Source organism: Chinchilla lanigera, unplaced genomic scaffold, assembly GCF_000276665.1.
Source record: "Chinchilla lanigera isolate Chin_1 unplaced genomic scaffold, ChiLan1.0 scaffold00037, whole genome shotgun sequence".
NCBI lineage: Eukaryota > Metazoa > Chordata > Mammalia > Rodentia > Chinchillidae > Chinchilla > Chinchilla lanigera.
Genome location: NW_004955438.1, coordinates 14,407,860 through 14,420,042, shown reverse-complemented (window position 1 = coordinate 14,420,042; position 12,183 = coordinate 14,407,860). Strand labels below are relative to the sequence as shown.

Sequence of the window (12,183 nt, the reverse complement as noted above, 5' to 3'; positions counted from 1 at the left end):
AGTGAGTTGTCTGAACTACATAGTGAGACCATGCCTCAAAAAACAAGCATAAAAACCCTCTCTGAATTACATAACACAATCCTTTTTTTGTTTGTTTTTGTTGTGTTTTTTTTTGTTTGTTTTTTGAAACAGGACCTCACTATGTAATCCAAGCTGGCTTTGAACTTGCAGCAATCCACCTGCCTCAGCCTACAGAGCACCGGGATTACAGGTGTATGCCACTACTCCCAGTTTATAACATAATCTTTATATAACCAGCCCTATCTACTGAAAACATGTTTTTAAATTTACTTAAAATTTTTAATGTACAAGCTGGGTGTAGTGGGGCACACCTGTAATCCCCACACTCAGGTGGCTGCGGCAGGAGAAGCACTGCTAGTTTGAGAATAGCTTGGGCTACATAGTGAATTCAAGGTTAACCTTAACTACATAGCGAGACCCTGTCTCAAAAAAACCCTTTAGTGTGAAAACGCCTGTATGACGTGTCTAAAATTGAAGACTGGGCTACAGTTACTGTGAGTGTTTTTATTCTTTAGAGTCCTTAAAACAGATCTGGAACAAGTCTTAGAAGGAAACGATGGGTCGGGAATGTTAGATGAAGATGAGGAGGATTTGCAGAGGGCTCTGGCACTAAGTCGTCAGGAAATTGACATGGAAGATGAAGAAGCAGATCTCCGCAGGGCCATTCAGCTCAGTATGCAAGGTATAAATATTTTGGTGGGTACTTTATTCATTTTTGATGAATTGGTTCAGATTATTCTTTGCTTTTGTAGAAGGGTATTAAGAGAAACTTTCTGACAATTACAGCAGAAATAGTAGCTATCTGTGTATAGTTAGCTTCTCTTGTAGTACAAATCACTGTTACAACCTGTATTAAAACTATATTAGTTACACTCAGCTAATATAACTATGTTCATTTCTCCTAATTTTATGTGGTTATAATACTGTGCTAACACTACAGGTTGAGGTTAATCTCTGTGGGACTCAAATGACCCTTATCTAGACCAGCTATTTCATAAATGTATGCCACTGGACATATCAATTGATTTGACAAAAATCCATCACACTTTGGCTATGAAACTGAAGGCTTAATCTTTCTCTGAGTGGCCCCACTGTAAGGCTTAGGGGAGAGTAACAGTGTATCCCCTGGAAAATACAGTCAGAGAGAAATGTTGACACATAGCTCAAAGCTTCTTACTTAAAAGTGTAAAATGGTTTGTTTTTGTAGTTTTCATTCATACGGATTTGCTCCTACTAAACTAGTGAGCTTACATATATGAATTTATTAAATGTCTAAATATACTTTAGATTCCATTAATGTGAAGATTATTTTTTGAGCCAGGCATGGTAGTACACCCTGTACTTGGGTAGTACTTCCTAGTACTTGGAAGGCTGAGGCAGGAAGATTATTGTGAGTTCGAGACCAGCCTGGGCTACTAGGTGGGTTCAAGGCCAGCCTGAACTATATAGTGAGACCCTGTCTCAAAAAGACAAAAACAAACAAACAAAAAAGATTATTTTTATTCTGAACACCCTCTGCCTGTAGGTACACTTGAGTACTCCATATGGTATGCAGTCCCGTTTTGATTAGTAGAGCTCTGTTAGATTTGCTGAGTATTGGATAGAAACCAGTTTTTATAGTCTTAGGTGTTCTTATAGAATTCATTTTTCTTACTACATCTTTTCACAGTTTATGTAGAATCTCTGGTTAGTGCTGTTAGCAGTAAGAATAAGGGAACATTTCAGCTGTCAGAGTGCCTAGATACTGAGGACAAAGGAATGTAGAGGATGGGTTTGTTATATCTTCATGCTTCTTAAGCTGCTTCCAGGAATGCCATGGGTCTGAGAGTACTGTTTTATTTTTAATAAGGTAAAGAGAGCACACAGCTGTGGTGTTAAAGACATCTCATACCAGGTTGGTTGTTGGACAGAAATTCTGACAGCTGCTACACCACAGATGGGTATCAACTTTGGTTGCCATACACATGCATTAGATTTAGAGTGTCTTATTTAGATATTCCCTGAAACTTCCTATTTACAGCATACTAGCAGAATATTTTAAAGAAGAAAACATTTTGAAAGCTTGCTCAAAAATTCTATATCATTGCTTGAATTGATAAATAAAATAGTTGGTTTTTGTTCTATTTTATTTTCAGGTAGTTGCAGAAATATATCTCAAGATGTTCCACAGACATCAGGTACAAATCTTACATTTGAAGAGCTGCGGAGGAGAAGAGAAGCCTACTTTGAAAAGTAAAGTAGTTGGTACAAATTAAACAGTTGGCATGTTTAATGTTTTCCTTGGCTATTTTTTCTGTTTATAAATGATTGGCTACTGGCTGAATTCTGAACATTTGAACATACTTTTTAAGTTTTTTACAACAAATATGAAGTGAATATACGATAGTTTTAGGGAGAAACTTTGCCGTAGTAATGAATAAATTTACGTGAAATAGGATGAAGGAAACCTTATAAAATTTTGTTTATCAGAAAGAAAATGGAATTAAGGCAAGGAAGGAACAGTGCCTGTTGATCCCTTGTATATGCTTCTTGGCTGCCAGGTTAACCCTACTCGGTTCTTCCGTCAGTTAATAGGAAAAGCAGCATTTTAGTTTGGGGAACACACTCCCAGTTAGAGGTGGTAGTTCACGTCCTGCTCATTGCCACTTTAGGCAGGGCCTGCATATCTGTCAGCTTCAGGCATGGAAGAAAACTATAAATCTGAATCAGCAACTCCTGAAACTTTATGTTGGACCCAGCTGTGTAAGTGCTTGCAGAGATTTTCACACTATGGAAGAATCTTTCTTTCCTGTAACTGTTACTCACAAGTCGTCTTCCCCTTTCTTTTTTAAAGAAAAATAAAACTACCTTAAAAATTATAAGAACTATAATGGGTATTTAAATCCTCTGATCCTAGCTCAGAAATGAAAGGCTAGTGCCTGAATCTGCCCCATAACTTATTTTTTGGTCTCTTTGAGACAGGGTCTCACTATGCAGTTCAGGGTAGCCTTCCACTCACTTTGTAGCCCAGGCTGGCCTCGAACTTGCAGCAATCCTCATGCCTTAGCTCCCACGTGCTGGGATTACAGGCCTCTACCACCAAGTTTGACTCAATAACTTACTGTATTTCATCAATATTTTTTTTGTACCAGGAATCGAACTCAGGACCTTGCACTTGCCAGGCAGGTGCTGTTTCGTCAATGTAAAGACACATATTTTCACATGTTGTTGCTGGTTGTGGTGGCACATACCTGTAATCCCAGCACTTGGGAGGCTGAGGCAGGAGGATCATTGTGAGTTCAAGACCAGCCTGGGCTACAAAGTGAACTGCCTAGTGAGACCCTGTCTCAGAAAGACAAAAAAAAAAAAGGTTGTCATCTCTGAAATTTGAAGACATTTTATGATTGTAATTGCCAGTGTTTCAGTAGTATCTAAAATATTGGATCAGCTCATATCTGGTGGTATAATGAAGATAAGATTGACCTTTTTTTCTGTGTTTTTTCAGTCACAACTCAAGTATATGAAGGGAAGTTCTGATCAGATGACATTCTCTTTCTGGGGATGTGTGGGTTTTTTTTTTTTGAGACAGGGTCTCACTCTATCAACATCCTCTTGATGTGAGATATATACAGTCTTTGATAATAGATAAATGGTTTTTTTTTTGTCTTTTTGAGACAGGGTCTTACTATGCAGTTCAGGCTGGCCTTGAGCTCACTTTGTAGCCCAGACTGGTCTCAAACCTACAAGGATCGTCCTGCCTCAGCCTCCCAAGTGCTGGGATTATAGGTGTGTGCCACTATGCCTGGCTCAGGTTAATGAATTTAATCATAGTTAAAAGAGTGCTTTTTAGTGCTTTTCACTTATTTTTAAATTTTAAAATAAACTCCTTAATTTTTAATTAGAATAAATCTCAAATATATACAAATTTAGAGAAATCTAGTATTATGAACCCCTTTCTGTTACTCAGACTGAATACAGTGTCAACATATGGGCAGTCTCGTTTTTTTTATGTTTCCAACTCCCATTCTCTCAATTCTCCTACAAAGCTTGGATTATTTTGTAACAATCAAGATTATCATATTATTAAATTCATAACTATTTTAGTATGTGTCTCCAAAATGTATGTAGCTTTAACAGTGTCAAATGCTAGTGCTGTACAATAATAGTGACACATTTGTTACCAATAATTCTGTACCAAAGTATGTAGTTAGCATTAAAAATAACTTAAAACTGAAGTGGATAAACTAATGTTATGGCAAATTTATTTTAAGGAATTTGTTTTAAGGAATTTCTATAGTTTTTAAAAAAGCCCCTGTCTGTTGTCCCTCACTGACTGGTACTAGTATCTGGGCACACTGTCTCCTTGTCATGCAGACACACAGTGTAGATTGGTGAGATTAGTTGTACCTGTTTTCCCTTGATGGTAAATACTGTATAGTAGGCTGCATGAGACTTCATAAAGTCCATGGATTAGCATAACTTACATATGAACATTTTTATCTTTGTGGTTATGATCCATAGTGCAGTGAACGATCCTCTCATTGACTCCATGCTCCAAGTTTCGTATCATTTCTTGTAACTGTTCTCAAGATGTCTAATATTGGGTTACAGGATATAATCATTTGTTTTATTTTTCATTTTTTGGTTTTTTGAGATAAGGTCTTGCTATATAGTTCAGGCTGGCCTTGAACTCACTATGTAGCCCAGACTGGCCTCAAACTATCAGCCTCCTGAAGTGCTGGAACTTACAGGTGTGTGCCACTATGCCCAGCAATAGATGTAATCATTCTTAAGGCCTCAGTGCAGATTTCTAAATTGTTTTCCAAAATAGATCCCAAATGACATTTTTGTCAGGCTTATGTGAGACTTTTTTTGACCAGAATAAAATGGGCCAAACAGATGCGCTTTATAGAGAAACTACAAAATTCACAGATACAACTAAGAAAAGGAAACCATCTGAAGATGTAACGTATAAAATCAAACCTTTTGTGTTTAAAAGCATTTTTTAATTTTTTGCATCAAAAATATGAAATTTCCAGTGTATATTTTGCTTTCAAAAATATGAAATTTCCAGTGTATATTTTGCTTTCAATAGTAGTAAAGATAATTTCATTAGTTATAATGTTATAATAAGCATGCTTAGAAAACAATTAACTAGTGTGTTTTAGTAAACATGTTTCAGTCAACCTTGTACCCTTGTAAAATATTTACATATTGGCATGTCTTCTTCCTTACTGAATGGTAGTTGGTTATTTATTGAAGATGGCTTTAGCCTCTGCTGCCTTGTTTGACCTTGAAAGTACTAGTGAGACTACAGAGAACTAGAGAATATTTTATGTAGTCACGTGTTATTGAGAAATTAAGAACTAATTGGTGTTTAACATTTGCTCACATACAGAACTTCTTAGAGCTCATTTATAGAAGAACTGAGAAGCTCTTATTTGCCTTTCACTAAAATTGTTGATTAGTTACCCTAGGTGTCTCTCTAGTTTCTGTCTTTGGCCCATGACTCTGAGATTGTGTTTCCTCCAAAATTAATCCTGATGTTTACTTGTCATTCATACAATTTCATAGGTTTTTTTTTCCCTCCTCCCATTGAATATTTAAAGCTTCATATGTAATGCAGTAACTACAATATTCACACATAAATCCACATCGTAGGATTTCTTTTTGTGCAAAAAATACTGTTAAAAATTTACCTATTATAAATTCCTACTCAATGAGTTACTATATAATATTTTCATAGGTATGACTTTTTCCCAGCAGTAATCTCTAAATCTGTTTTTTTCTGTCATAAAATCCCAAGCAAAACTATTACATCATCTATGTCACTGTAAAACCTGTCTTAACTCATGTGTTATGAGCATCAAATTAAGCAGCGGGCATAAATTATTTTGTTAGCAGGGCATGGTAGCACACGCCTGTAATCCCAGCGCTTGGGAGCCTAAGGCAGAAAGATCGCTGTGTGTTCAGAGCCAGCCTGGGCTACATAGACTACTGTGTCTCAAAAAAACCAAAAAATTATTTTGTAAAGTATTCAAAAGATTTGTTAGCTGAAATTAGTAATGTATTTTAAGGGGTGTCTTGAAATGATGCAGTTTCTTTCTGTTATGAAAAACACAGGGCTGGGGATACAGCTCAGTGGCACAGGCCTGCCTGGCAGGTGCAGTGTCCTGAGTTCAATTCCCAGTACCAAAAAAAAAACAAAAAAAAACCCACAGTGTTTCCCAATGAGGAAGGATACAAATACTGTTTTCATAGGCATATACTGCTGTGAGTTTTTGATTGCCTAATACTTGAGCCATCAGTTCCATGATATAGCTTAGTTTATCAGACAGGGTTCAAGTTAAGGAACAGAAACTATTAAATACAGAAGAATATTTAATATAGAAATTACGAGCTTTATAATCTTAGGAAAAGCAGGAGGTGGTGCTCCCCACCGGCACTCCAGAGTACCACAGACCAGTGTGGAGGAAGAGCTGGGCAGCTGTTGCATAGCTGGGGTGCCGGGGAATTGGTACAGTGGTGGCCAACCTGTGCTCCATGTGTTGCTTTTCTTTTAAGACAAAAGATGTTAATATATGAGCCATGTTTTCTAAACCAAAACCTTAGTATTCAGGTTTAATTGCGGTGTTGGCATTTGTGATAAATAAGTGGGTTTGGGGTTGCAGTTTGGGCACTTGTCTCTAAAAGGTTCACCATCACTGGCTGTGTCAGGCTTAAGAACACACTGCTGTAGTTGTGATCCTGGGATGGTGCCACAGTTGTCTAGACCTTGGAGCATAAAGTCTGCCCCTTACTACCAAAGCCATGAAGCAGGATTCAAGGACCGCGTCTCCATGGTTTTGCAGGAAGATGCCTTGCCTTCTGCCACTTAGCTCTCATGTGAGTGATTTCTTTATAACCAGAGTCCTGTCTGTAAAGGAACCTAGGACATGCAAACTTTAGCTTTGCAGCCTCTGTAATACTAAAAAGTATGTTAGAATAAACTGTGGGGATGGACTTTGTTCATGTCACCAAGGCTGGAAGGTATTAAAACTGCCTCAAGGGTGGCGGTTGATTTACTTTTCACCAGGCATGGTAAAGCATGCGTATAATCTCAGCACTTGGGAAGCTGAGGTAGAAGGATTTCCACAAGTTCAAGGCCAGCTTGAGCTATATAGTAAATCAAGGCTACCCTGTACTACATATGGGGAGACCCTGTCTCAAACAAAAAAAAATTTTTTTAAAGATTTGCTTTTCAATTTTCATAAATTAAAAGTAGAACAACCCCATAAACATATATGGTTATTTTCTACCAAATAACAAGTAAAGAATAGGTAAAAAGTAGACTGAATGTAATCCCTCTGAAGTTACTATCTCACCTCTGTCTTACGTTCTGGCATGTGTTTTTGCACAGAATGCCAGCAGTTCCCCATAACTCACGGTTCCTCGTCCTTCCTCCTACCATGTTCCAGAGTCAGGGAGCATACTGTACTGTCCGTGTGTGCACCCACTGACTGTTGACACTTTGTGTCTTACACCTGTGCCACGGCAACATTCTGGCTCGTGCCAGCAGGGGAGATTGTCATTTCCACTGGTGAACTTTTTTGTTGCTTGCTCACTTTTAAAACTCAAGAGGGACTCTAGGGAAAAAAAGTGCTATACTATTAATAGTGTTGCTGATAGTTGAAAAGTTTGGGTTGCTTTTAAATCCTTATATACATTTGCTAAGGCTCTGACTTCTGAGATCATCAGTTGTTTATAAGGTCTTTTAGTTTTTTGTATTTATATAGTATATGAAATGATACATGTTTCAACTTACATAAAAGCAGAAGTAGTACCCAGAGCTCCCTATATCCTTTGCTACCCTTCACCAGCATTCTCCATTAGTTGGAGACATTTCCGAATCATTTGGGAATAACTTGAATTATTTCTTACTGTGTCTCAGTACTTCAGTTTATGTGCATCTTTCCTCTTCTTTTCTTCTTGCTCCTCTCCAACCCACTTTGCTTTACTTTGCATTTTACCCCTAGTACTGGTGATTGAACTCAGGGCCTCTCACGTGTTTGGCAAATGCTCTAATGCTAAGCTGCCTCCCTAACCCCTTTTTAAATTTTAAGACAGGGTCTCACTAAGTGGCCCAGAGTTGCCTCCAACCTGCCTTAGTCTCTTAAATAATTGAGTTAGAGTTGTGCACTATTACACCCAGCTCTCAGTGTACATTTTCTAAATACAAGGATATACTCCTGCAGGATTGTTTGTTTGTTGAAAGGGGATCTTGCTATGTTGCCCAGGCTGGTCTCTAATTCCTGTGCTTAACCAGTTCTCCTGCAGGTAACTGGGACTACAGGCACATGCCCCTAGCTCCATTCCTACATTTTTACATAATGACTATATTTAAATGTTCTAAAATGTAGTTTCTTTGACATTTTTTTTAAATATAGAAGAATTTAATAAATTCTGTTGAACACTTGGTGATGTGTTGTTTTCATGTATTCATCAACTATCTGGTGAATATCTGCTATGTGACAGGCACAGTATTAGGTACTGAAGAAACAGATAAACAATGTAAGGTTTGTGCTTCTTTTAGCTTATACCCTAGATGGAAAGCTAACAGAAGAGTATCAGGTGGTGGTAAGTTTATGCTGAGAATTATAGTGAAGCAATGAGATAGAATGCCGAGGGCCTGCCTTAGATGGAGTGGCCAGGAGGGGCATCTCGGGAGATACGGAAACTCAGATCTCAGTAACAAGGAGCAAGCCATGGAAATAGCATATAAACTTTCATGGTAATTTAAGATGTTTTATCTTTTCAGAGGTACTTTTCAGTTGCTTCTAAGGATGTGTAAACCAGCACTTATTTCCATAAGAATAATTACCAGTGAATCTTACTGTACAGTAAGTTATTTTGTGATGAAAGTAACTACTTAATTTATCTGATACATTTACATTTTTACATCTAGGTTTCCTAGGATGAGCGCTTCTGTGCTATGAATATTTTATAAAACGGCTTGGTGGCGCATGCCTGTAATACCAGCACTTTGGAGGCTGAAGCAGGAGGATTGCTGTGAGTTCAAGGCCAGCCTGGACTACAAAGCGAGACCCTGTCTCAAAAAAAATTTTTTTTTATATTTTTATACTTTTAATTATCAGGCTAATTATATTTACTACCTTTTATGGTTTTTGTGCCAGTGATTATTTTGGTTTGTGATACAGTTTATTTTTCTATGAGAATAGATTTTCCTGTGGTCTGTTTATCCTTAAGTTTTGTTTTCCTAATGACATTTACTTTTGAATGTTTCAGGCAGCAGCAGCAACAGCAGCGGCAAGCAGATCCACCAGGACAAGCATCACAACCGCATGAAAGGCCAACCACAAGTTCAGGGGCACTTGGGAATGATCTAGGTATGGCTCTGTAATCATTTGTCATGTTTCTTGCATGGACACAGAGGCTCTGTGATATTTTGCATTTTTCTTCCCTCTTTAATAATAATAAAACTTTTTAATGAGTTTATAAACTATTAAATTTCCTTGGATAAGGAGCAGGCAGACAGAAGCACTGAATGAATATTTAGTCATAAAATGGTAAATATAGTGTTTTCAACTTCATAATAATATATTCCCTAAAAGTTCTTGAGATAATATTAGTAGATAGAAAATAAATACATGTTACCACCTGGAAAACTACAACTACTTGACTATAATCAAAATAACAAGAAGTGTAGAATTGCTCAGCAAGCCTTGATTTAATAGGTCTTAAACTTTGGCCAAGTACTGGCAGTAGAATTCTAATGAAAAAGAAATTGTATCTGACATAAGACTTACAAGGAGTCTGAGAGCTCTCAAAACTGTATAGTAAGTGGATGGAAGATTTGAAAAGAGAGTTCACCAGATAAGAGAGGGATGAGCTGTGCATGCTGGTGCACACTTCTAGTCCAAGTACCTAGGAGGCTGAGACAGAAGAATCCTGTTTCAGGCCGGCTTAGGGTATGCAGCAAGTTCAAGGCTGTCCTGGACTACATAGTGAGACCCTGTCTCAAGAGGAGTATCTATCAGTCAGTGCTGACTTGAGAAACATTTAATGCAAGGTATACAGATATGTAAGGCTTTAAAAGATTAACTTACAGTGTCCACTCACAGAATCAGTAAACAAGTAATTGATTTAAAACTTAGTGAATAGACTCAGTAGCAAAATGGAAAGGCTAAGACAGTGCAGAAGATTGGTCTGTGCACTGGAGATCTGAAGGATTTAGTCCAAGGCCTGGAGCTTAGTGTAGTGTGTTGTGAGAGTCCTTATCAGAAGGCTGAAGGCCCTGTGGTGTAGGCCGAAGAGTTCATGCCAGAAACGAGGTGACTGCATCCAAGGTGAAGGCAAAGACTGGAGCTCCTCTAAAGACACAGAAGTGAGCCTTCCTTCTTTGGTTCCCACATACCCCTCAGGAGACAAGCCGCCCTAGAGTGGGACTTCTGTCTTCTGTAAATGCCCTCAGCCACACTTAGAACTATGCTGATCCAGTTAGTTGGGCATTTCTTACTCAAGTTGACACAATCAGTTAGTGTCACAAGGAATAACAAAGATGAAAAGATGCTCAGCATCACTAGTCATTAAGAAAGTGTACTTTAAAACCACAGTGGGCTATTACTGCACTTCTGTAAGAATGGGTCCTTAAAAAAATAGACACTACCAATTAATGGCAAAGATCAGAGCATGCGGCACTCTCAGACACTATAATGGGAATGTAAAGTGGTACAGCAACTTTGGGAAACAGTTTGGCCTTTCTTTTTTATAAACATATGTATAATATACACTTAACCATGGCAGGAGTCCCACTTCAGGCATATAACCTAGAGAAACTGAAAACTTAGGGTCACACAAAAACTTACACATAAGTGCTTATAGCAGTTTTATTCATAATTGTCTGAAACTGGAACCTGCCTACATGTTGTCTTTCATTTGTTGACTAGATATGCAAACTATGGTACTATATCAGAACAATTGACTACTAAAAGGAATAAACTGGTACTTTTTCCTGTTGCTCCTCAAAGTGTCGCCAAAAGCCTCATTTGAAAATAAGCATAAGAACCTCAAAGGTAAAGAGAAGATAGATTGGCTAGGGACCTCAGGACCAGAGGAGTGAAGTGGCAGTGAGGAGGCTGGATTTTCTTTTTTCCCTTATATTTCTTGTTCTTGGCTCTGAAAAATCCACAGATGCAGACCAAGAGGAAAGCATACCCACCACAGAAAAGGGGGGGAAAAGGCTTGTTGTGTATAGGGAAAAGGGATTGCCTCACAAGACAGAGACTTGATAACAGTGAACAGTGTCTATGGCCGTACCACCTTGAATGTGCCCAGCCTCATCTAAAATAATGAACACTCTAATCCAGTCAGGAACCATAGAATAAACTGCCCCCACTACACTTCCACCAGCAGAGGGTAATGGGAGCATAAATTTATATCCCAGCATGGCAGCAAAAAGGTGCGTCTCTCCCTTTGCCCTGGCAGCGTGGTGTCAGAGAAAGCAGGATGGGGAGCTGAGATCTTCATTCCCTCCCAGAGGTCCTGTCTCCCTTTTGCGTGACATCAGTGGTCACAGGGATCCTGAACTTCCACCTGGTGTGATAAGTGGGCCTCCATCTGGCTCCCAACATCAGTGGTGTCAAGAGAAGTGGCCTGGTGGAGAATCAGGACTGGCAGCGATACCCAAGAGCAGCAAAACCACCCAGCAGTGTCTTCGGGTGCTGCGTGGGAAACAGTAACAAAGGACTCTTTCCCCCACAGTGAGGACGACATCAGTGGAGTAGTGGGGAGCCAGAAGCCCCACGTGTGTGCAGCAGTAAGGATTACCATCAGAGCCCGAGGGACCCTGGGCTCCCACGGCAGTCTGGCAGTAGCAGGGCAGTATCCCCCTTCCCCACCAGTGCTGTGACCGAGGAGGCTTGCTAAAACAGAAGACTTAAGATCCCAAGTCTCATAATCTCCCAAGTGCCCAGGATTCGATACAAAATTCTTGTCATATGAGGAACCAGGAAAATCTCAACTTGGACGAGAAAAGACAATCAGTAGATACCAACACCTAGATGGCACTGATGTTGGAATTGTGTGATAAGGATTTTCAAAGTAGCCATCATGAATATGCTTCAGTAAGTAGTGAACATATTTGACACAAATGAAAGAATAGTCTTAACAAAGAAATAGAATATA

The 12,183-nt window shown here is 38.8% G+C and overlaps 1 protein-coding gene across 8 annotated transcripts in view; it reads left to right on the top strand.

The window, feature by feature from the left end:
- Positions 1–12,183, top strand: part of Atxn3 (ataxin 3) — a 38,043-nt gene that overhangs the window by 23,415 nt on the left and 2,445 nt on the right. For 4 of the 8 annotated variants that reach the window (XM_013517194.1, XM_013517196.1, XM_005390322.1 and 1 more), the window contains 3 exons: positions 537–703; positions 2,157–2,253; positions 9,286–9,386. In XM_013517194.1, the coding sequence (XP_013372648.1) occupies positions 537–703; positions 2,157–2,253; positions 9,286–9,386 (365 nt within the window). Of the gene's footprint in view, positions 1–536; positions 718–2,156; positions 2,292–8,944; positions 9,049–9,285; positions 9,387–12,183 lie in introns of those variants that run through there. The other 4 variants (XR_261931.1, XR_001235139.1, XM_013517193.1 and 1 more) reach the window with 4 other exon arrangements.